The sequence below is a fragment of the Thermobia domestica genome, chromosome 6, assembly GCF_964235325.1.
Source record: "Thermobia domestica chromosome 6, izTheDome1.hap1.1, whole genome shotgun sequence".
Classification (NCBI taxonomy): domain Eukaryota; kingdom Metazoa; phylum Arthropoda; class Insecta; order Zygentoma; family Lepismatidae; genus Thermobia; species Thermobia domestica.
The window spans coordinates 81097984-81124823 of NC_137459.1; the positions used below are offsets into that span (position 1 = coordinate 81097984).

Below are 26840 nucleotides of genomic sequence, written 5' to 3' on the forward strand. Positions count from 1 at the left end.
GCTCTCATTTATTATCAAGTTAGTCACATGTTCATATTTTTAAACGCTTGCTGAAGAAAATTTCTTTAATCACAAATTCTATTTACTACACAAATCGTATAATTTGCCTCAGCTGGAGTATACTATAAAATTTTAAATTCTAACTAGTTTTGTCTCAGGTGTTTATTATTATTATTATTATTATTATTATTATTATTATTATTATTATTATTATTATTATTATTAGTAGTAGTAGTAGTAGTAGTAGTAGTAGTAGTAGTAGTAGTAGTATTAGTATTATTATTATTATTATTATTATTATTATTATTATTATTATTATTATTATTATTATTATTATTATTATTATTAATAATAATAATAATAATAATAATAATAATAATAATAATAATAATAATATCACTGCTGTGTCTCGGTTTAAACCGGTTTCAACTTAATCTAACGGCCTCTCTGGCAATTGTAGACTATTTAAAGAGCTGACATTTCCACATCTTTTGATTTCATCCACCAAGTCCATATTTCCCAGTTTTCGTACTAAGTGTTGTACGTTGTGATTCAATGGCATACTTTCATCTATGAAAGTTACTTCTTGATCAATTTTATTGATAATAGTAATGTATCTTGTTCCAGGTACCGTTACATCCATTCTGATTTCTCGATCCCAATGGAGTTTGTATTTATCGTTTCCGAGTACTGGATTTGGCTGATATTTGCCGTATGGCTTGATGTTGGTGATTAATTTCATGTTTTGTGTCAGAAACTGATGAAAGGATTTTGGAACATCGTTGTGTCTTTTCAAATAGTCTGTAGGAGCGGTTATGCAGTATAAACCTGTAATATGTTCAATTGTTTCTGAAGTTTCAACGCATTTTCTGCATTTTTCATTTTCTTATTCTTGCGTTAATATGTATTTAGAGTTTTTTTTTTTTTATTGTTTTTACTCTTGCCTGGGTGGTCATGTTAAATCCTACTGTTTCGGAAAAGATTCCAATTTTCTTGAACCAGGTATTTGATTGTTGTTTATCTGTATCACTGTCTTCTAGGTCCTTCTTAAATGTTCCGTGAAGTTCTTTTGGTCTTCTTTTGCTATGCTTTTGTTCATCTGATTCATAGTTTGTGGTGAACTCTGTCATGGCTAGATGGAGTCAAGTAACTTTTGTGTCTGCGTCGCATGTTACATGAAATAGATGGTTTATTTTCTGTTGATGAAATATTGCCGAAAGTCTCTAATCTGTTCTTGGTGGAGTTTCGGTACATCTGCTAAACCGATGCCTACTTCTTCTGTGGGGAGTGTCGCTTGCTCTATTGCAGATTTGGATGTTTCATTCTGAGTCAAACTCGAAACCTCATGAGTCTATACGTATTACAGAGTTTAATTACCTATTACAGATCTAATATGTAATTTTAATAGAAACAGTAGTTTAAGGAAAACCACTAAAACAGAAGCGAACAATTCCACTACTTAGTTATGGAACAACCCCATACTGTAAGTTATGATCAGACAACAAACATTATATCACATCAAATGACATTTCGATTATCTATATTGGTTCAGCAGAAATTGCTCTAGAAGTCTAACGCAATAACCAATAATACATAGATGAATATATACCACAATTATTTATACTTGCCAATCTATATAATTGAATCGAGTGATCCTTCACCTGTTTTAAATTTGTGCCTTAATTTTGCTGCATCATTGACAATAGAAAGGTTTTCGGCTTTCATTAAAGAATCTTTCAACGAAAGTTAATGACACTCTATTTTAACAAATAAATATAACGTTGCTACTTTAATATTAGTTGGGTGCAACTGACATGTCTACTTTGACGTCCTCAGTTCAGAAGCTCAACACAGGAATGAACTAAGTCACTCACCTTACGTTACAAAGTCAGTATAGATCAAGGGCACACAATTGCACTTTTTTTTTTTATTTACGAATTCAAATTGGGATATTCTCCACAGCAAGTCGCAAGAAACATTAACAGTGTATTTAGACCAGGGATAGCGTACGAATGCACCATTCGCCGTTGGTTTATCAAATTCCGATGACACTGCATCATAAAATGAGCCACTTCGGCACTGACCAACATCATGTTCGAATGAACTCCTTAAGAACATCGTGGAAGCAGACCTTCGGAAAGGTGTTGCAGACGAGTTAGGCATACACCATGCTACTGTCGTTCGACTGTTCCTTGCAACCGGTAAAGTAGAAAAATTGGACTCAAGGCACATAAGTTGACATTGGCTAAGAAGAATCGCTGTCTGGAGACGTCTAGTTTTTTAACCTCACTTTTGATCAAAAATAGATCCGCCACGACAATTGTAAACAAGACAGTGGTTGGATCTTGATCAAAGTCCAGGACGGTTTCCAAAACTTCTAGAAGATATTCCTGATATAGTGATCTACGGTGGGAGTGATCATCATATCTTTCTCCGTCGATGTGAAACCATCACTGTGGATTGTAACAGCGCTAAGCTTCATAAAATGTACCGCAACTTTGCCCGCAAGCAGCTAGATATGTTTAAGAAAACATGGTATCCTTAAGTTATACGACAATGCACAACCAAATATCGTTGAAAGGACATGGTAGACTCTCCATGAGTTGCAATATGAAACACTTCTCATTCACCGTTTTCTCCTGAATTCCCTCCAGACTTATGTTAAGATATCTGTTAAAATATCAATGACTATATTAGTCAACCAATTTTTTTGTTAATTTTTCATTTAATCAATTAAATTTTCTAGGAGTTAATTTTTAATTGATAATCGTTACAAAAAAAATGTTAGCGATCAAATCATTAATATTTATTTTTTCAAAATATGTATAAAATGGATATTCTGAGAGTATTTTTTTTCGGGTAAAATTCAAGCGTTTCATAACGATTATCAGGTATTCCAAAGTAAACATTTTGACATCAATTTGCCATTGAAACACTCAGACTACCCTTTGCAAGACCAAACTGATCATTTCCAACAAGACATCATTATAGGCTAACTAATAATATCAGCAACGTCAAATTACAAACGGTTACTAGCAGGTACATATTAAGAATAGAGCGATTGCTCCATGGCCTTTTAACTAAGGGAGTCTGAATATTTTCAAAAGTCACTTAAAACAGCTTTTCAAACCCCGAGAAAACCCATGTACACGGTGTTCGTTCAATACAAAGACCAAATAGCACGAGTCAATGTTAAACTAGGGATTTCACGCACGAGAGATGAACGCTCTACCACTGGACCCCTGTAGCCCCCTTATGCTTACTAATAATGACATTTTCTACAAAACTACTAAATCTTAAGTGCGGAGATTCATGAAGGGTTGAAATAGGAACCCTTCGAAACTGATACTGTAGACAACATTGAAATGGTCATTTTCAAGACATTACTGCTGATTAATGAAAAAATTAAACAATTGTAGAACATATTTACGTTATCTTTTCCTAAACTATTTCCTCAAAATAATTATGTTAATTATTAACCAGAAATACGAAATTTTGCACATTGATAGGAATAACATATTCATATCCAGAAAATTCCAACATTTCGGGTACCATTGCTAGGGGAGAGTGGGAGAACAGCACCGTTAATCTCGCAGGTACCCTTTCAGTAGAGTTGAAATAGGGAGAAAAAAAAAGAAAGAAAGAAAAGTATAACTAATTTTTACATAAATTATTTTTAATTTAAAGCGAAGTCAATACTCTTCCAATAAACATATCTCTATCTAATATAAATAAAATAAAGTATTTGTTTGTGTGTTTGTCTGTCTGTCTGTGTGCGGCCTGGGGATCAGACGAGTGGACCGAGAGTTACCAAATTTTTGTCAGAGGTACCTTGGCCCAGGCCCCAGATCAAGACGAAGCCCTTTTTCAAATTTCGAACCAGAAGGTCTCAGGAGGGGGGCGTTTACCGGAACCGGCTTGGGAACCAGACAAATTGACCGAGGGTTACCAAATTTTAGTCAGGAATACCTTGGTCCAGCCTCCAGACCAGAGTTAAACGTTTTTGTCAAAATTCGAATCAGGGGGGTATCTGGGGGACATTTACTGGGACATGCAAAAGTAATAGAAAATGACCGATATTAGTGTCGAATTCATACTTTTTGCGGTCGCTGAAATCAATGGTGAAACTCAGATCGCATTAACTTCCAAAGTCACGCTATTCGGCTTCGGACCGGGGGTCACCGGGGAGGAGGGGATACCGAGACGAGTAAAAGTAATTAAAAATGATCGATATTAGTGTCAAATCCATAGTTTTCGCGGTCGCTGAGATCAATGGTGATACTTCCATTAGGGATTACTTACAATTTCAGCTACAATTGTATGTGGGCCGGAGGGTCGGTGGGGATATACCAAGACATGTAAAAAATAGCCCAAACTGACCGATATTAGTATCAAATCCATAGTTTTCGCGGTCGCTGAAATCAATGGTGAAACTCTGATCGCATTAACTTCCAAATTCACGCTATTCGGCTCCGGGCCGGGGGTCACTGGGGGGGGATGATACCGAGACATATAAAAGTAATCCAAAATGACCGATATTAGTGTCAAATCCATAGTTTTCACGGTCGCTGAAATCAATGGTGACACTTCCATTAGCGATGACTTGCAAATTTAGTTACAATTGTATGCGAGCCGGGAGTCAGATGGGGGGGGGGAGGACGATACCGAGACATGAAAAAAAAGCCCAAAATGACGGATATTAGTATCAAATCCTTAGTTTTCGCTGTCGCTGAGATCAATGGTGATAGTCCCACAGGCGTTGACTTCCAAATACAGCCCTGTGCAAAGCATGGGTATATTCAACTAGTTAAAAATATACATAAATACAGTCACGTGAAATATGTTTTTTGGCAGTCATCTTGGATCGCAAACAGTAATGTTGGGTATCAAATTATATAGAATTTCATGCTGAACCCGAATTTAGTGTTGGTTTTTCGAAATCTTATTTTTTTTCATAAACTATTTACCGCAAAGTATACTCAAGTAAACTATATGGAGTGGAGCAACCAGTCAAACAAAATGATATCCCAATCAAAAACACTCCGCTTCAAAAAGAAAGACAAGTTCCAAACTAGTATATATATATATATATATATATATATATATATATATATATATATATATATATATATATAATGTTATGTTATCAATAAACGAAAATTCATCAACCAAGGTAAGTTATGATATTAATTCTTCCAAATTCTTGAAATATATTTCCTCACTCTGAAATTATTTCAAGTACTTTGTCAACTGGTTACATTATCAACACAACCCAATTCTTCAACCAAGGTGTTATGATATAGATTCTGCCAAATTCTTGAAATATATTTCCTTACTCGAAAGTTTTTAATGAACTTGGTCAATTGATTACAACAAATCATAACTTACGTCGGTTGAAGAATTGAACTGTATTGATAACGTAACCAGTTGGCCAAATTCTGCAAATAATTTTAGAATGAGAAAATTTATTTCTAGAATTTTGCACAAACTATAACTTACCTTAGCTGAAGAATTTGGATGTATTCATAATTTTATATTTTTTACTAGCTTGGAACTTGGCTTTCTTTTTGACACGAAGTATTTTGGATTTGATTCTTTACCTACACAATATCTTGATGTATGGTAAGGTAACGAGGAGACCACCTCGTATGTTATATTATTTTGTTTGAATAAAACCATAGAACATATGAAACAAAGATGATTTTTCTTTTATCTTCAATAAGACTACATATTAAAGGATCAAAGGTTTATAATGAACAATATAGTAATTTCATTTTATCGCAGGTTTACATATGTTACATGATCAATAATGCGCACATATTATTAACATCATCGTTTCATTTAATTATTTAAGTGTTAAGTTTGAAGTTTTGTATTTACAAATGAATTATATTGTTACTCTTGTTGGTCGCCAACTATACACAGTTAGTACTTGAAACAAATATCAATATTAGCTCAACAATATCTCATTTGCTAATTTTATTAAAACAAAAAGGTACCATGATAATTTAAAGTCCGTTAACTTGGTTTACAAAATATGAATTTTTCAACCAAAAATGTGATGAGGTTTTGCCTTTAATCCTACTGTTTCATTTTATTCATATTATTACATTCCTCATGATGACTAAAGAATAATTTGAAACGAGGCAATCATTGGCGTAGCTAAAGGCTTGGGGGCCTTCCCGCAGACGGCGTGGTGTGGGGCCCCTTTCTACGTCCCACTTTACGATTTGGGGCCCCCCTGATGGCTTGAGGCTCCCCGCAATGCGGGGTCTGCGGGGCCCTTATTTACGCCCCTGGAGGTAATAATGGTATAATCCGTAACTTTACATTAGCTTCTAGCAATAATTCGTAACAAGGTATCTGAAAATTGTTATATAGATATATATTTCAAGTGGTATGGAAAAATGGAGATGTAACACATTTAATTAAATGGATATGAGTTCTAATTTTACTCTCTTATGATAGTATAATGTCTAATATGTAAAATATATGAAAAACATAGAGATTTTGCACTTATTTTTTCCTTGTTTACTTTCCGTTATAATTAACGATAAGAATATTTACTTAGTTTTAATAACTTAAAAGTATTGTCTTTAAAAAAAAAATGGTAATATTTTCTTCGTACTTTCATCATCCATCTGGGTATTTTGAGATGAATAAACAGAGATAATCATCAAACTATAACATTAGTTTTGCTGTTGTAACTTTGATTTTCTTTGACTGATAAAACTGCTTAGTTCCTTGCACTACACAATATAGATATGTACAGCACACTACAAAATCCTAAAAAGAAGGATGATGTTTGAATTTGTATCCAAAATTTAAAACACATATAGATTTTTAAAACAAAAATTTTGGCACTCTCGTTGACTGTTTCTCAAACTTTGAATGTTGTTTGAAAGCTAGAACAACTGCTCTGTAGTTTCATGTGATTTATTTTTTTTATCAAAATGTTTGAGAGATGAGATTAAAGTTGGATTGGTGATCTATCAAAAATAAACATTCTATTTTAATATCAACAATAAACTTAGTTGAATATGCGGAGAAGAAGTGACGGAGATGGACTAACAAAAGTTCACCATAACTATTCGGCCGTTAGTGGTACCTCACTTGCTGCAAACTGAGAAGTCCTCATGCACTTCGGTTCTTCATTTATATCTCCATTTTAACATAAGAATTGACGTTAAACACTTTGAATCAATTACAATCTTCTTACCCTATATTTTACCTTCGTTCAAATACAGAATGTATCAGTCCGAGACCATAGACCAACTTCCGTTATGAATAAAAATTAAGGAAAGAAAAAAAGAAAAAGAAAAAGAAAGAAAGAAACAGAGGAAAGTTGTTGAAAATATGCGATTTTCAATCAAAGGTGGTGAAATTTGTCTAATCCCATCAGACGTATGAGTTTCACATTTGCGAGGCGCCCTATGTTAAAGCAAAGTTACCAGTTCAGCAAGCTGTTCACTTTGGCCCTCACCATATCAACAATGCAGTATTGTTTGAAAATGAATCGAGGTGTTCTAAGTTCTCCCACAGAATAATGTGCACATTCGTTGAGTCATTTTTGCGTGCCCTTACATTCCGTTCCTTAGTAGTGTGGAAACAAACGGCTCGTATGATGGAAAACATTCCATCATTTTACATTGAAAATCACCTATTTCCAACAACTTCTTCTTTTTTTTCCCTTTCTCCGTATCCTCACTCACAACGGAGTTGACTTATGGCCCCGAACTTTTGATACATCCAGCATATAGTAAGATAATTTCTTCTAACATGATATCCTATCCATATTCAATTTCTCTTTCAACCTCCAATACTGTTTGTGTTTCACAAACTTTTACTAATTCTTCCCCATTGATTTTTCGTACTGCCCAGGTAATGTTCTCCCTTCTTCGTCAAGCCGAAATTTCAAACGCTTCTAGTCTTTCATCATCGTTCTTCCGTAATACCTCTATTCATGCTACGCGCAATACAACACTTCACACGAAACATTTGATACTCTCTTTCTTAACTCTTTGTTTAAAAGCCCACATAATGGTCTTTTCCTCTTCCAAAGGGTTTCTATCACTGCTCTTGTTCTTGGATTTATATCTTCTTTCATATTTCAGATCTTCACTAATGATACTAGCGAAGTGCTTGAAGTTAGTCATTGTACTACTTCCTGTCTTTCAACCTTTGTAATTAGCAAAGTTCTCTCTATTCTAATCATCACTATTTTTTTTGTGTGTTTGATAGTATTTATGTTCATTCTATATTTTTCACAGCTTTCCTTAATTTTTCTAATGTGCTGTTGATATTCATTTCAGATTCCTCAACAAAAGCAATATTATTTACAAAAAGAATACACTTAACCCTTGTATCTTCTACCGAAATGCCATCTTCTTCATGTAAATCCTTCCTTACCATTTCTTCTAAACACATATCTAATAATATTGTTAAAAGACAACATCTCTGTCGAACTCCCTATTCAATCACGCTTTTATTAGTCAATTCTTATTATATTCTAACCTTTACTTCTTTGTTAGAGTTTCTTAAGAGCCTTTGGTTTTTCTATTTTATCCCAATTTGTTCAATATTTTCATCAAAATATCACAATTCAGCTGAAGATAATTTTATTCTGAATTTAAAATACACTACACATACTTCTTATACTTTTTATACTCATCTTTAACCGATTATCCTAAGCAAACCAATAGCATCTCTTGTACCCTTTCCCTTCCCAATTATGAACTGTTCCTCATTTTATTTACTTATTTCGGCATATAATCTTCCGCTCAATATTTGACATACATTTTTGTCTATATTGATCATTTTCTTTTTTGATAGCTATTGTGAAAAGTTTTCTGATCATTCTCCCGTTATTTCTATATTACATACGAAATATTTCTTCTTTCCTCCCAAATCATTATTTAAATAATATATATATTATCTGTCCAGTTACTTTCCAATTCCTCCTTATCTACAAGCTTATTCAAATGCCCTTCTCCATGTCGTAAACATTTTGTTGTTCCTATTTATTTGTTTCCTTAATTTCTAGATTCTCATAATTCTCCAATATATTCCTTATAACTTCCTCAACTTTCAGTTGCTTTACTAACTATCCTTTCATTTTTATTTATTTTCTATCATATTTCGTCTCTTTTTTCTTCTTATTCATTTAAATTGATTCCACTTGTCCTATACATTTAGTCATATTTTCGTTTACATTATAAAGCTACTCTATCTCTTCTTACTTACTTTATAATATACTTCCTTGGCTTTGTTGGTTACCTTTGTAATTTATATTAATTTCCTAAAAATCTTTCTTCCTTTCTTCGGCTCTATTTTACTTCCATATATTCATTTATTCAGTAACCCATGGCTTCCTGAGTAACGGAAAAATCAATTTTATTGTGTATTAATAACTACATATTTTTTATATTATCATTTGGAATATTGTACAATTTTATATATGTAATTATTGTTAATTTTGCAAAATTAAAACGTCCATTGCTCCTATGATATTAACTCACTACGCATGGTTGTACATCCCCATGAAAAAGTTTTCCAACGACGGTGCTGGATATATATATATACGGGTTATTATAGATGAGAGATATGATATTTCATATTTATCGTATATAAATAATACCCCCATTTCCCTTATATATTCAATAGATTCTAAAATACATTTTTAAGATTTTCATTCAGCTTTATTTGATGTTGTATCTATCATCAATTGTACTTTTCTTGACGGTAACATGTACTATCCAGCTTTATTTCTTGATTCTCTTTCAGGTACACTCCCGGAATTCAGTTCCTCAGCTTCACACAATCCAATCTTCTTCCATAGTTTGTTTGGTGAACACTTGAAGCAATTTTTTTTGTTTGATTGCTTACTATAAACTTGCTACCCCGTATTTATTTCCAAGTTCTGCTTTTCTGTACCTCATATCACAATTACAATATCCTCTAAAATCTTCCTATAAATTTGACTGTTACTTACTGTGTATGCGAAATGCACGTAAGTAATAAGCAGAATCAAAGGAAACTGACTAAAGAAAGTCCAGAGCAATATATACCACCAGGAAAGATTATTAAGACACTTAATAGAAAAGAAATATCTCACAAATGTATTTCCGATATCTGTAGGTATTAAAATGAGTTAAGCTAAATAATCAAAAAAAAAAAAAAATCTTTGTCATTTCTTAAATTATATTAATGTCCGAAAGTAACTTTCCTCTTACAAATATAATTTGTTAATACTTCCTAAATGGATTTGCCAATTTAAATGTATTTTCTTCGTGAAAAAGCTACTGACTAGACCGGAACTCGAACTCGGGACCCTCCGGCATACCTTGCCGATGCGTTAACCACTATTCCACCCAGTCCGCTTCCCACAATAGCCACTCACTGCCTCACTCTCGAAGTCGGTGCTTTCCACTAAGATCACGTGGAATGTTCCACAGATCACTGCTGTGCTTGGAGAATTCTGTGTCCATATACTCACTATGTCCATATGTGATTATCCCCGTTATGAGATATGTATGCCTGCTGCAAGTTCCAAGTTCTAAACATACTCATTCTCTAAACAAAGTTTTGATAATATACCTATATATATTATCAAAATATATAGGTAAATAGATAAATAATATTTTGCATTATTTCAATAACATATGTGTCGAATTCTCTTCACAATAAGGTTATCAGTTCTATCTCTCTCTCTCTCTCTTTTTTTTTTTTTTTTTTTTTTTAAATTTCATCCACATTTTGGAGATCTTTCGTGGACAAGTGGTTAACAATCGGTTCACAAATGACCCACATGATCGATCTCGTGGGAAGCGGGACTCAGATTTAAAAGCGAAAAGTCTTTCGGATCTCACTTTAGGCGGTAAGATGTCTCACGTAACCTCGGTACGGAAAAGTTACATTAAACTTCAATCAATCAAATCAAACATATTATTTCCTAACATACGCGTTGGGTATTTAAGAAATTTCTTCTGTATTTCAATTTTAATGTCATATTTTATCATTTTACCATAACTTCTAATTTCAATATGTTTCATCCGGATTCTTGAAATACATGGATAAGATATATTTCTGGATGGGACCAAGTAGGAAATATAAGCATACATTGTGATTTGAGTATCATTGTAAAAAATAGAGTTTATTTATGTGTGTTTAAGCATACAATTTTTCTCTTAAAAAACAAGTATCAAGTAGTGTGTTGAAATGATTTGAGAAATAACTTCTAATTATTCTTTCACTTTGAATACCAAACAATCCTGCATTAGAGTAAATGTCCTGTCCTTGGTAAAATAGATTTATGAATTAGTGAAATAGGTGCTTATTTTAATATTTAACTGTGATCTGCACAGGAAGAAACGACAAGGTTTCGTCAACTTGTTCTCAATTTCAGACCTAAAAATATTTAATACTTAACTTTTCTTTCAGCTTCGCTTTGTTGAATTTAGTTTTAGGGCCATTATGATGATTTCTGGATCTTGAAGCAGCAATAAATGATTATAAGATTAGTTATCGTGTGTTTAAAATTATCAAGAAGGTTAAATAATTAGTTCTTCCTTATACTATAATTAATTGTAAAGTGATTCACGAGAGTAAAAGCCTAATTTTATCGGAGCTTAGATATCTGCATCTTACTTTATTTCCTGAGCAAATCGAATCTACGTCTCAAAGTATTACAACTATACATTTGTAAAAGGTTGTGCTTAAAGTTTTTGAAACCTAGAGTGTGGTAAACTTTATATGCTTCTTTTCTAGAATCTGACCATACAATACATTTTTTCTTTCATGACGTATTACATTGCTAAAAGAATGACACAAAATAACTATTAGGTTGGGGTTATTATGTGTTATGACCATCTCTTCTATAGGTAATGACAGGAATCCTGGGAACCAATCATCTAGTATAACTTCCATGAGCTCAAACCATGAAGAATTAGCCAAAGCTTTTGAAAACAACCACAAGATAGTGGCAGCTCAAAGTTCATTATCATCAGGCAGACATAATATTTTGGGTCAGTGTCCAGTGAAATTTGATTTGTAACGGACTTTTTTTTTTAGTAAGACTTCCTATCTATTTGGTACCTTTGTAATTTCTAGCACGATCGTGTATTTTTTTTCTTCTGATAACATTTCTTTGGATTTATATATACTTTTATATTGTTGTAACACATAAATTTGTAAAGCATGATGTAGCGTTTTCGTTTACAGCGTTTATATAGTTGAAATTATAAGTTAAGCTTTCAGATTGTTTTTCTGTGGAATCCATGCAAATGCTTGCTTCTGGATATATGAGTTTTGTTTACTTTTCTGTTGTTATTAGTATTGTGCACAAAAAATAAAAGTCGGATGATTGTGAGAATCGACGGTGTTTTGTAATTGCTTGTTTCTATATTAATGTTATTATATATATTTAGAGGTTTCATTTCAATGTTCATTTATAAAAAAAGTTCCTTACGGTTTTTATTTCCACTGTTTTGTACTAATATTGTTTCTTTACTTTTCTAGTTGCCCACTCTACCAGTGACCATACAACTGATACTGAAAATGCTGAATCCGTTCCTTGTAACTTCTCCCCGAGTTCTCTAAACACACTGAATAACAGAATAACTGGCTATATAAAACCAGGTATAAATTATTATATTTGTTTTCCATAATAATAGGTCAAATATATTTATTATTATTCTTATTATTATTATTATTATTATTATTATTATTATTATTATTATTATTACTGGTTTAAACCTCTCATACACATTTCTTTAACTGCTCGATTTTTAAAACATTTCTCTATTTCTTACATGCAAATTGACCAGTAGCTATTGAGAATGGTTCAGTAAATAAAATCACTTTTTTTCTGGGTACTTAATTTGTTTTATAGATTTTTTTCTTTGTTTTGTATTAAAGGAAAGAATCACATTACTTTCCATGATTGATAAAAATTTAGATCCAATGTCTTACTTATGGTCTATCGTTTCAACTTTAAAGGATATTATCATTTAAAAAATAATAATGTTGTTTTACCTTGTCGTTTACACACACTTTTTTTTTAATTGGAATAAACATAACACGAAAACTGAACTTTCATTTTTCTTATACAGAACCTGGTTATCAGTGTGTAAGAGATATGCTAGTGGCTCGTCGATCACGCACCGAGTCAAGCACAAGCCTGGAAGGTTCCTCAGATGAAGGAAGAAGGAGGCATTCTCGATCACAACCAATTTATGGATATGCCCGTCCTGTTCGTGTTCCTAGTTGTTACTTCAGGTGATTCATACTTCATTTAAGAGATAGTTTTTACACATTTTTACATAAGTATTTAAGTCGCCCTTATCAATATGACTTTTCCATTTAGTGCTAAGTGCAATAATAAAACATATTTAAGTTATAAATATTAGTCAATAGGCATAATAAGAACAAAAATTATCTAAAATATCGTATAATATCGGGTAACTTATGGTAAAACGAACGATTTCTAAATAGATCCAGGAATGTACGATGAACATTTTATATGCTATAATGGAAAGAGATAATATTGCATATGAAGTAAAACATCTATTGAGGCCCTAGCATTGTTAAAGTAGCTCGTCCTGTTGAAATCACACTTGTCATCTATAATTCTTCGTCCCGATAGTTCTGATTTTTAAGAGGGTGTTGACCATATCAATGTACGGAGCTGAGATTACAGTCACAATGTTATCATTCTTCTCAAAAACTTCTAACTAATGGTGCCGCATGTACCAAAAGCACATCAAACGTACAATTTCAGGCTGCGCAACGGTTGTTCGTGCACTTAAGAGGGATGTGCTGACTTCCAATACCGGGAATTCTGCTGGTTTATTGCATTATTAAGATGAAAATGTGTTTCATCACCCCTCGTAAGTATAACGTTCTCAAGTTCGTCGAAGATGATAAGCATGTTTCTGGTGTAGGTTGACCGTTGTGGGTAATCCCCTTCATGTAACTTCTGGACGATCATTATGTTGTTACCAAAGAGTCCGAGTTCGACTTCCATCATCTGTGACTCCGCAGTTCATTATCTTCAGAAGAATCGCTTTACTTTTTATTTTTATTTTATTTTATTTTATTTATTTTTATTAAGAACATTACTTTCAGTCAAAAGCACTTTGACCACTTTGTAAACAAAGGATATTAAACTCGGTGCTTTTGCAGACTTCCTCTTTCCCCATCACATTTCCTTAACCTTGTAACTTGACTTTCCTCATTTTTACCCTGCCATAGCATAGAGTTTCTCATGTTTCAGTGTTATTCACTTCCTAATGCATCAACTCGTCTGAAGTCATTGTATGCCGTTTACCGTTCATGAAATGCGATAAAATTGATTTCTACTAAGAAGAGAATGCACCTAAAATATTACTACACCCGAATGTCTTCCGTATGTCTTCATTTCTGCTGCAACGAAATTTCTTAATGACTCATGCCATCAAGTGAGGAATATCCTAAATTCATCACCATTTAGAGGTCAACGACATGTGCTTCTGGAACTTACAATATGACATCCACATATGTGGGAGGCATCGATTGCATATTCATTTATTAAATATGAAAATAGTAGGGACGAAAGGCGTAAGCCTGGAAGAGTCGATGAAAGCAAATCTCTTCGGACGAGAAGGACTCGGGGAATTGGATTTGAACATCGAAAATCGCTAGGACACACATCGTTATGACGCTCAGCTCTAAGATGGTTCATCATTTCAACATCAAGGTATAATACTTCAGCTGACGCATAGGAAACTAATACATCAAAATTCTATTTTGCTGCATCCCGTCTATCTTCCTCTTTCTGTTGCATTTTTTTGTATAAAAACTAAACGGCAGTAATGTTTTTTTAAATAGATATTCGTAATCGCCAACCAGACTTTTCTAGTCTGGTATTTTACACAAAATTGCTTGAATGATGTTAGCTTATTCAAAATTATGACAGTCAATTCATTGTCATTGGTGGACATTGTCCCCTGTAAATGCAGCTTCATAGAGGAACCATAGTGAACAATTGTTTACTAAATTAGCATGCTTGTGTTGTTTTTGTACAAAACTAAGTATCATTATAATTTGTGCGGATGGAATTTCAAATCCTTGAGTAAAATTCACTGTACTGTGCTTCGCCGAAAATTGCATTGCCGGGTGAATTTAATGCCTGCTACTTATGTCTCTATTCCCTGTCCTCTCTCCCTGCTTCAAATTATTCATTTGAAAACCATGCGTTTCCCATAGCGCTGTCTGTATTATAGGGAACCAAATATTATGCTTGCATACATCTTCTTTCTCCATTACAGTTTGTCATATAAGACTGTTCACTCTACAAGCACCACTAATAACTTACCTTCTCGAAAAGATCGGCGGTTCTTTTCTTTCTTTTTTTATTCATAAAACTAAACTTAAAACATGAATTCAAAACTTAAAAACCACAGCGAAAGATAGTATCAAATCGATATTTATTCACTTACAGCCTTTCACAAACAATTGATTTTGTCAACAAATATAAAGAACAACTAACAGTAGCTTTAAATACAATAACTCAAAATTTCGTGCAATATCTTCATACAGAGTAAACCAGACATACAATTAATTATTGGAAAGATAAACTATCCACAAAGTGCCACAGAAATTTTGCACATACTCTTTAATCTCGTTGACTAGCTGTGCAAATAGAAAAAAAAATCTTAGTTGTCTTAAGTAAATATTCTTTTTACTCGTTCGAATGGGAATATAGTCTCAATTTAGTTGGAAGTTATATTTGGATTAATCGTAAAATAACTTTTTTAAGAACAAGTTACTCCATGTGATACAGATAATCTCACGTTAATAAAAGAATCATTCGTAAGTAATGTGTACATGGTTCCTGTGAGTACCATTAAGGGATATAAGCATATCAGTACCAATTAAAGTAAATCTACAATCACCTGCATAGCAGATAAGTTAAATAGAAGACAAACACAATGTAAATCTATGATACTGCCATATATAAATTCCTACGCTGGATAGTAAACTTTATATATATATATATATATATATATATATATATATATATATATATATATATATACAGGGTGTTTCAGATAAAATGTCCAGTGCTTATAAATCCGAAACGGCTGAGAATAAAAAGATGAAACAAAAACTGAGATAGGAAAATGTCATAGGGCGCATCACATGGTGTTGTCGTGGTGACCCACAGGGCCCTCCTTCAAGGGGGCTCAGGGGCCAACTTCAAATTTTCAAATAGGAACACGTATTGAACCATACCTCATTCAATAGTCCCTGAAATACGAAACAACTTTTGTAGGAAACAATTTTCGATTTGGGCAACCGTTTTCAAAATGGCCGCAAAAAGTGGGTCCTGTATCAGATAAAACGTCCAGTGCTTATAGGCTTAAATCAGAAACGACAGAGAATAGAGAGATGAAACAAAAACTGAGATAGAAACGATGATAAAGCATATCAAGTGGTGTTGTTGTGGTGACTCTCAGGAAACTCCGTGAAGGGGGCCCAGGTGCCAACTTCAAACTGATACAGGACTTTTTGCGGCCATTTTGAAAACGGTGCCCCAAATCGAAAATTGTTTCCTACAAAAGTTGTTTCGTATTTCAGGGACTATTGAATGAGATATGATTCAATACATGTTCCCATTTGAAAATTTGAAGTTGGCCCCTGGGACTCCTTGAAGAAGGGCCCTGGGGGTCACCACAACAACACCATGTGATGCGCCCTATGACATTTTCCTATCTCAGTCTTTGTTTCATCTTTTTATTCTCAGCCATTTCGGATTTATAAGCACTGGACGTTTTATCTGATATAGGACCCACTTTTTGCGGCCATTTAAAAACGGTGGCCCAAATCGAAAATTGTTTCCTACAAAAGTTGTTTCGTTTTTCAAGTACTATTGATTGAGGTATGATTCAATACATGTTCCTATTTGAAAATTTGAAGTTGGCCCCTGGGTCCCCTTGAAGAAGGGCCCTGGGGGTCACCATAACAACACCATGTGATGCGCCCTATGACATTTTCCTGTCTCAGTTTTTGTTTCATCTTTTTATTCTCAGCCGTTTCGGATTTATAAGCACTGGACGTTTTATCTGAAACACCCTGTATATATATATATATATATATATATATATATATATATATATATATATATATATATATATATATATATATATATATATATATATATATATATATAGCAACCTCTTATACAAAGAGCTTTGGAATTTATTTAAGTGCAGTGAGGTTAATTTATAATAGGAACTTATTGAAAAATGTTAAAGTTCAAAATTTATTAAAATAATCTTGACAGAGAACACGAAAGTATGTAATCAATTCATTGTTTCCTAGTTTTGTGTGCATATATTTTCCGTATTGGATGACAATTTGTTTAATTTTATCTTGTGTAAATATCAGAGGTATTTAACCCTTGTGCATTACCGTGAAAAAATATAGCGTAGGAGATACCGTGGGGGTCCTGTGAGACCCCAATTTGAAATAAGGAGTTATTGGTGTTCTGCACTCAAATTTCATACAGATACATTTCAAAATAATGTTTTATTGCATTGCATTCCAACTCAGACTGTCACCTTTAACATCACTGACATCATCATCGTCCAAAATAGAAAAGGAATACTTGATGACCTCGTCAGAAAATAACAGGCGCAACTATAACCTAGAATAGTGAAATCATGTCATTTTCTAGGGTTTTTTGTTGGATTTAATGGGATTTAACTGCTTTTTAAAAGTGCAATTTCATTCCCACTCAAAGATGAACGAAACTAATCACTTTGTTATTTAGAAGGCTGTTGAAAAATATAAACAGGTTTCAAGATATCTATTACTTCAAACTGCAACCCGAGGAAGAAAGAGACAGAGTCACAAACAATGTAGTGTAATGCAAGGAAACTTTTCTTACTACACACTCAACTTACTTTATCATGTCAATAATGAAGTAATTTTCAGGAAAAATATATTAGTAATTTCTGCCAGCTATTGAGCATTATGTAAACTACTAATTTTGCTCGTTTGGTAAGAAAAAAAAGAGAAAAAAGAAAGAAAAATTAATTACTTCTATGGGTATTATCTTGGGGTCCTTTCAGGACCCCAGTAGTACACAATCAATGTTTACGTAACAGCAAGACGATAACAAACGATATTTTGTGTATAATATATTAAACATTCACTGGGGAGAAAATATAAAAACAGACTTTTAAATACTCACGTCCATTTAAGAGATATACTACATTAAATATTTCTGGGGTCCCAAATGGACCCGATGGTAGTACACAGGGGTTAATAATTATTTTTCCATTTAAAATATTTTTTGATTCAGTAAAATATCATGTTGTATTTTAAAATGCAAAATATTTAAACATGTTTTCAATACCATTGTTTTCCTGTTGATACAAGAGAAAGGATACCCAACACAATTTCTGGATGATGTAATTCCCAAATAGACTTCCAAACTTACATTTGATCATTATAAAAGTGTGCCCAAAGACAACATATCAATAAATAGGAACAAATTTCTTATGTGATAGATTTAAACTAAAATTAAATTAAACTTAAAAATAAAATCATCAGTTTGTCAACTTGGCAAGAAATATTGACCAGCTTTAATGTTGCGGAAACCTAAAATACAATATTGTATTGTATGTAACTTTTGAATGGTATTTAGTATTTTGGTTTCGTTTCTCAGCTCGGCTGAAAGTAACTCTGAGGACACAGGATATGCTTGGCAACATGGCCTTATATTAGCTGCAAATCACGATCCACTGGAAGTGTCTGAAGCAGAATGTGATCAGGGACTCTTAGATCCAAGTAGGAATCTTGCAGACTGTGGTAAGAGACTCTCCAGCTATCTAGAGCAACTGTGTAAAATGACAAAAAAATAATAATTTGTTTAAAATCTTATATCGTATACATCTCTCAAAACTGATAAGGAAAATGTTTCAAACGTATTACTGATATTATTACCCTTATCATTTCATTTAGATTATCTCAAGCAAAGGAAATTTTTGGATTAAAAAGTTTAATTACGCATTTTATTTTTTCCGTGATTAGTTTTGTTTAAAAAATCTACTTAAGTTTCTCTTCAAAATGTTGTACTGCTACCTGTAATCGGATTTAAAGTGCAAAGGCAGGTACTGTTCGCCTACTTGAGTGTATAATATTCTGAGTTATGAGTATGAGTTTAATGTATCTGTTAGAAAAATTAATAATTATAATCAGTTTATTTCTGATGCTGTGAAGATAGAAGATCCCGATACTTCACGCTGAAAATATTAACCATTAAAATATTTAGTTTCGAATACACGGAATTATAATATTTAGTTCTGCATACGTAGAGTTAAAATGATTCTGAAGGAAAAGAATAGGAGCTCATTAAACACAGAGTTTAGACAACAAACTGGGAATACGTGAACAGAACAGAAAAATACAATTAAAAGAAGATTCAAGTATTAGGGACAATTATATCTAGTGTGGCTGCTACAATAATGTATTAACATGGACAAAATTCTCATCAACTATCAAAGCTAAGCAGTTGTGATCTTTAATGTATGACGGGTAAAGACTGCCATTCGAAACGTCTCTATCCTTTTATACGTAATTCAGAATGGTTTTTCCCTTTCTTTGTTAAATTATGCATCGTTCATATGTATTCGATATGTAAAAAGTGATACTATAGTTATAAGAGTACGTACATTAAATAACAATATGTTTTCTTTTATTATCAGATTACAAACTTCATACCCAATATTTGGGCAACCCAAGTGGTCATCCAACGATTTTGATATCCGAAATAGAAAATAGAACAAGAGCTCCACATCCTTGGGACTATTCCATCTTCTAGTGTAAAAAGCGGCTGTCTGTGATAATATTTATGTTGATAACATAGTGCGCATAGATTAACACTTTGACTTTTATAGGGAACAAATACTTACCGATGAAGAAATTATACGACGCATCTTTAATGTGCGTAATGGAATTTTGTATATTATGACTGATTCCTGGAAGCATACCTTATTGTGTTATTAAGTGATTCAACTGTTGAAATTTGTGTATATTATAATTGTGCCTGTGAATAAAAGTAAATTTTGAAAAGTATTTTCTATTTGAAAGTCGTTTCATATTAGAAGACAATACACTGTGTCAAAAACGGTTCTCATAAACAAAATATGTAATTTTGGAAGAAGTGTGGTTAATGCTCTGTGTATTTCAATATTTGCTGTTGGACCTGCAATGAAACTTTCTGAGTATAAACAGGATGACAGAAAGAAAAAAAGTAACAAAAATATTTCGTGGCGTCTTAACTGTTATATCATACCAGTTTCTCTTGTAGAAAGTCTGAAATTTGAAATTTTATTAATTCAAATAATAATAAAATAATAATGATAATACTAACAGTTAAAATAGTGAGTGAGATATGTGTACAAAAGTATTGACTCATTAAATTTAATAATGCAAGGTATGAAATTATTAAGAAGGTGAATGAGGCTGAACAATCATGTCTCAACTCGGGTTCAATAAATTACGCTCAACTTATCAGTGTGTTCTGTCTAAATACATTCAATTCAAGTACAATAATATTGAAATATGATGGGTTGCATTTTTCATCACAAATTAAGTTGGTAAATATTAGCTTATGTACAAAAAGTTCTGTACGCAAATGACAATAGGTGTTCTCTCTGTATGAGGTCCAACAAATTACTATGATAAGTTATCCCTTAAAACATGGTCATAGATAAAACAATAATTTGAATGTTATTTTGTAACTTTCAAAACCAAAAATGGATTACTTTGTTACCTATTGAGAGTATCTTTATGAAAAGTTCACTTTTAAACATCGAGGCTAGTGAACTGAATACAATTGCTGAACATACTCCCTTTCGATAGTAGAGGTAGTTTACTTCAGGTTAATAAATTTGTTGTGATAAAAAGAGAAAGAACTTTACAGATAGAAGTAATTTCCTGTGCACACAATAAACAATTAATTGGTAAATTGAGAAATATCAATAAAAAAATATATATAATTTTATGAATTGTCAAGTGCGTCGTGTAATAAGAAAATACCAACTTAAATCATTGTTTATTTCCTATATTGGCCTTTATCATTTTGCCATTTACCTTATTCTCTCTAACCATAGAACAAATATAAAAAAAAAATAACATATGCCATATACAAATTGTACATATAGTGTTTTCTTTTGTCACAAACTGTATCAAATTGTTAAAAAAAAAATAACTACCAGTTACTCGTTAGTATCATCGTATTCTCGAAGAACTAACCAATGGAAACACGATTCATCGTCTTCGAAACAATCGATGCTATTACAGAGGTACTATGTAAAATTGTTTCTAAACCGACATTTATTAAATTATAATTTTTCTTCGTCTCTTTTGCAGATGTTGCAATTCTTTTCAATTACGTTCTCCATTATTTACATAAAGCATGATATATATGCGTTTGATCGAAATTCCTTGTTTATAGGAAAGTTAGAATTGATAAATTGCTAAAACGTATACGAAAGAAAACTCATTTGATGGTAAGTTTTGAGTTGCCACACTACTGTCTTCATTAAGTATAATGCTTACGTGTATCATTGTTCTAGAAAAAGATATATTTGGACACTTGAACATTTCTTACACTTCTAATTGTCAAATGTCTGAATCACTAAAACATAAATAATTCACTTGAATTTAGAGCAAATAAATGGATATAATATCGTTCAAACACCAAATCGTGCCGAAGGCTCTGAGAATAAATTTATAATAGTTATTTTGGCAGCCGCTAAAGATCTAAGTGTGAAGGGACGATAATACACAATGTTATTCACTATCTAAGAATGAACTTGTTTGTTATGTTGACTAACGTATAAAGTAAAAGAATTGAATGTTGTTAATTTTCTGAGCTAAAGAGTTGTTTCAATCAAATTATAGAAGGATATTTACTTTCTTTGTACGACAAAAATAATTCAGGGGAAATATAGGGATATTGTGCATCTGTTAGGTGCAACATATATACTATGTATTTACATTTCTTGTAAAATGTTTTGTATAACAAAATAATTATGTATTCATTAAAAACTTGTACAACGCAATTATATATATTCATTAAATATTTTGAAAACCCTTTTCTACGTTGAAGTAATTTACTAGGGTAAATTCGGTAAAGGAACTTCCTGTATTTTACATGCTTTGAACTACGACTTTCCAGTTAAATTATAAGTTTCTATTTAACCTATTTTAAAGTGCGTTTTCAATGTGAGTAATGTAATGTACTGTAAGGCTTCCATCAAAAATAATTCAAACTTGGTGAATTCCTATACGCCGGATGAAAAAGTTTACATAATCAACTTGTGAAAGCTAACGAGGGAAGGGCGCGATGTCACTCAGAGATAATTGCACAAAATTTTGTGTAGGAGTAGGTAATGGGAATAGAAAGGAGCATGTGGAAGCATTCGTTTCGCAAGCGTTTGGAATCAGAAATAATGGGCCCTACAGTTCTGGAGAAGTATGACCTGTCAATCAGATATTGCCTTTGGAGCCTTTGGTCGCTGTGCGACCAATCCAGAAGAAGTTAAATAAAGTAGAATGAAAGCAGAAAAGACAAGCTGAACAGAAAATGCGCCAATGTCCACTCTCAGTCCAAACAGGTGAATATCGGGATACTAAATCATCAACTGCCCTTGACATTACCCACCTTATCTCTATAAAGAGGAATTGAACTAATTTTTTAAAAAAGCAGTCTCGTCTGTTTCAGACTGAAAGTGTTTTTTTAGTATATTTAGTTTTGTTAAATACAGTTTCTGGTACTATGTGTGCCTGTTATATTTTTTAATGCTTTTGTTACAACTGTTTTATTATGACAAAAAAAGTATATAACTCACTGTACGGTATATTAATGTTAACTATGGTAATTTCTAATCTTGTTGAGACCAATTTGCTAGGTAACTTAGTGGCATGCGCGTAGACAGTGAGAGCAACAGAAGTGTCTCTGTGTGTTTCTGTCTCATGTGTGCTAGGCAATAGAAGTGAAACGCTCATGTTCATTTTGTGTTCATGCTATTAATCTACAGTGTTTGTGAAACATGAGTGAGTTATATTTGGAATCTTGAACGCAGTTTTACCAGGCTGTTTCTGTCCAATACATTCTTTGCCTTCTAGTGGTGAGTAGACCAAGTTAAAATATTTTTCTTTTATCCTTTGCGTTTATATATATATATATATATATATATATATATATATATATATATTCGCCTCACAAACACATAATACTTTAATTTTGGTGGGCGCTACGTAGTAGATATCAAACACCCGTACAAATGAAATCAGTTAATATTGGTGGGTTCAAATATCTAATACTTGCGTACTGACAGCATCTTATAGTGTAAAGAAATACAGCAACTTCACTCCGACCCCTTCCCTGGAAAACTTCTGGTGACGCCCATGATTAATTTCTATATATATAATTTTTTAAATATAATTTAATTAAAAACTAACTAGTGATGCATACCCAATTGGTAACGGCAAGGGCAGGGCAGGACAGTTGATACATTTAATATCCCGGCATTCGCCTGGTGGGACTGAGGGCGGACATTGGCGCATTTTCTGTTCAGTTTATCTTTTCAGTTTTCGTTCTACTTTTTTTTTTAACTTCTTCTGCATTGGTCTCAACAGCGAGCAAAGGCTCCATCCCATCAATATCTGATTGACAGGCCATACTTCTTCAGAATTGTAGAGTCCATTATTACTGATTCCGAATGCCTGCGAAACGAATGCTTCCATACGTTCTTTTCTATTCACATTACCTACTCCTACACCAAATTTGGTGAGTGACATCGCGCTCTTCAATCGTAAGCCAAAAACAAATATCTACTAATAGGACCATTTATAGCAGACAGGTTCACGGTGGTAATCCAGACACAATAGGTTGCGAATTAAGCGAAGGATTTTTGTGTAATACTGAATCGCGAGAGTCCGACAGGATTAGATACAAGCTCATATTTCTCCATGGGATTACTTTTAAAATTTTATTTACTTACTTTATTTAATAATTTATTTTTCCTTCATTGAAATTCTTTTTATGAAAAAAGGAAACACTTAACTTTTTATAGTAAAGTTGGTATATAACTTTTCATCATGCGTTATATACAGAAAAATATCTAAATTATCAAGAAATGACACTCAAACAAAGCAACACCAAAGTGAGTGCAAAAATATTTCTGGTACAGTTCCGGTCACAAAAAGTGGTGACTACTTTGCACAAACTAAGTTGGTAAAAATTACCATAGATCCTTACGAATACCTTTTAGGTGTGTCTCTTTTCCTTGTATTTTTGTCACACTCAGGGGTAGAAATTGAACGATAATATTGCAGTATGCATATGATAATTTCGTTATATACAAACAAAATAGCTACAATACAGAAAATTACAGTTATTTTAATTCGCAAGTGTGATACATTATCTATATTTTAAATCTAGAACGCTTAAATAAGTGACGGAAGTAGGGAAAATAGTATAACTATAAACAGACTACAGTGATTAATCATCTGCTTCACGCGACTTACTAATTTCTTCCCTGTCAATTCGAGTCTCGCCGTAACACACCTTTGTCCAGTCTCTTTCCTTGGAGCCAACACTTAAGAGGTAATTTATGAAAAACATATTGAAGTTAACAGGGTATTGCAAGAATATTTTTAAAAAATCCTCTGTTTTGTAGCATAACTTGGAAAATATCCGACCCGTTTTTTCATAGTAGGTTGAGAGGGAATTATATTTCAGGAAACAAAGGCAAATCGCATTTACTTGCAATGTCAGTATTACAACCTAGCAGAAAATAAACCAAAACCTGAATAAAACACGAGTTACTTTTCTTTATTTTTTAAAGCTGGACTCTTAGAATATTTTTGTAAGGAAACGGACAAGGACTTTTGTAATTTATTTTCTATAAAGTTCTTCAGCAAGTAATTCTGTAATTAGTTTTCAAAATAAACATACAAGCATGATGAGAAGAATCTTTAAACTTATGAATCTTCACAAAACACAATGATTATTTGTTACTTCTATCACTAGTGCATGAGATTCCTGGACTTAGTGGGGGACAAACACCATGAGCGTGGGTGTTCTCGGAGGTCTTTCGTTTCTTCCCATTTTTTTAATTCTACCATTATCTTCCACCTCATTATCACCGTCTCCTTTAGCCTCTGTGCACAAATGTGGAACCTTAAACTAAATTAAAATGTTCTATTTTTAAATTAGACACAAAGAACTATTTTATGTTATATCATGGCAATTCTACCTTTTGGTAGGAAGAGAAATTGGAGTATTTAAAATGCAAGAATAATACCGATGTTTCATTATATTACACATTTTAAATTAATCGTATCTGACGACTGAAAGAAAGTGGGATTCTTATAACAGCATTCCTTATTAAAAGTTCAGTAGCTTATATTTATGTATATTTAGGTCACTTCGCTTTTAATAACGATCCCACTTATAACGACGAGAGTAATAAGTTCTACACGTTTGCTTCTCCTCCCTTTGTTGATCTGAGGTAGACAATATTAAACTAAAATCCACAATTGCATTCATGTTTAACTTAACAGTTACCTTTATTTGTTTAATTGTCTCAGACTAAAGTATCTACATAATATTTTCTTTATATTGCACAATATAATCCAGTACATAACCCTGTATGAATCCAAAAAATTGTTTTCAGTCCTGCAATAATCGGTACTATACATTTTAACATTCTCCCATAATTCTTTAACATTATTTTTCTCCCATGAAATTGTCCTAGACGCGATAGTGCAGTATTGTAATAACAATATTATAACATCGATTTGCACATATATCGAGTAAACAATTGAAAATAGTTTTAAAAAAAACGCAAAGTGCACATTTCACTCTGGTCTTTCTGCATGAACTAGCAAGAATAAAAAATTATCAGTAATAAAATAGTCGAATAGTAAGACGCGTGAAAAATACGGAAAACCCAAGATCGGTGGGTTTTCCTTTCATAACCCTTTCAACAACCTGCGATCTTTATTGAGAAAAAGTACTAAAAAAGAAAAGGATAACGGGTGAAGCTATCAGAATAAAAAATCGTAATGACATAATCTATATTAAGAAACACCTGCACCATGCCAAATGAATAGTTTACATCAGGAAACAACAAACTTGACTACTTTCTAGGTTTCCTTGCTCTTAGGTGCAACGAAAGAAGCGATACCAAGGTGCTATAGATAGCGTTGCTAACTGACGAATAAAAAGCACGCAAAATCACAAAGAATTCCTGCAAAAATGGATTTTTTGGTTGTTTATGACTATTTCTTATTTTTATACCTTGTAGGTATATTTGCTTTATGAAGTTATATTTTTTAAAAACATATTTTGTTTATATGAAAATATTTGTATGAAACTTACGAGTAGAAAATCCTATCCTTCCTAACGATATATAAAAACACATGAACTGACAAAAATTAAAGGGGTACTTCCAGCTAACGTGGAAAGTTGAAATTTGGCATGATTGTAGCTTTTTGGGACTAATCGACAGGAAAATTGCCAAAAGTAATTATTTTTAATTTTTAGGGGGTTTAAAGGGGATGGAGAATTCCCTCATGTTATTTAAATGGGTCTCTTTTTGGAACTATAGTCTCATGTTTTAGATTCTTAAAATTAGAATAAAAACTTGAAATTCGGTATGCTTGTACGTTTTCGTTAGCATTACCTAAGTCAATCAGTAAAAATATAGAAAATTCGAACTTTAGAATGGTTTTATGAGGAACTGAAAAATCTTTCCCATGTTTGGGACACCTTTTAC

The 26840-nt window shown here is 32.6% G+C and overlaps 1 protein-coding gene across 5 annotated transcripts in view; it reads left to right on the forward strand.

The window, feature by feature from the left end:
• Positions 1 to 22143, forward strand: part of LOC145688072 (cell adhesion molecule Dscam1-like) — a 1774182-nt gene extending 1752039 nt beyond the window's left edge. For 2 of the 5 annotated variants that reach the window (XM_081761792.1, XM_081761793.1), the window contains 5 exons: positions 11880 to 12023; positions 12517 to 12636; positions 13110 to 13275; positions 18713 to 18855; positions 19752 to 22143. In XM_081761792.1, the coding sequence (XP_081617918.1) occupies positions 11880 to 12023; positions 12517 to 12636; positions 13110 to 13275; positions 18713 to 18855; positions 19752 to 19867 (689 nt within the window). In that variant the 3' untranslated portion in view covers positions 19868 to 22143. Of the gene's footprint in view, positions 1 to 11879; positions 12024 to 12516; positions 12637 to 13109; positions 13276 to 18712; positions 18856 to 19751 lie in introns of those variants that run through there. The other 3 variants (XM_081761794.1, XR_014131839.1, XR_014131838.1) reach the window with 3 other exon arrangements.
• Positions 22144 to 26840: the final 4697 nt, after the last annotated feature.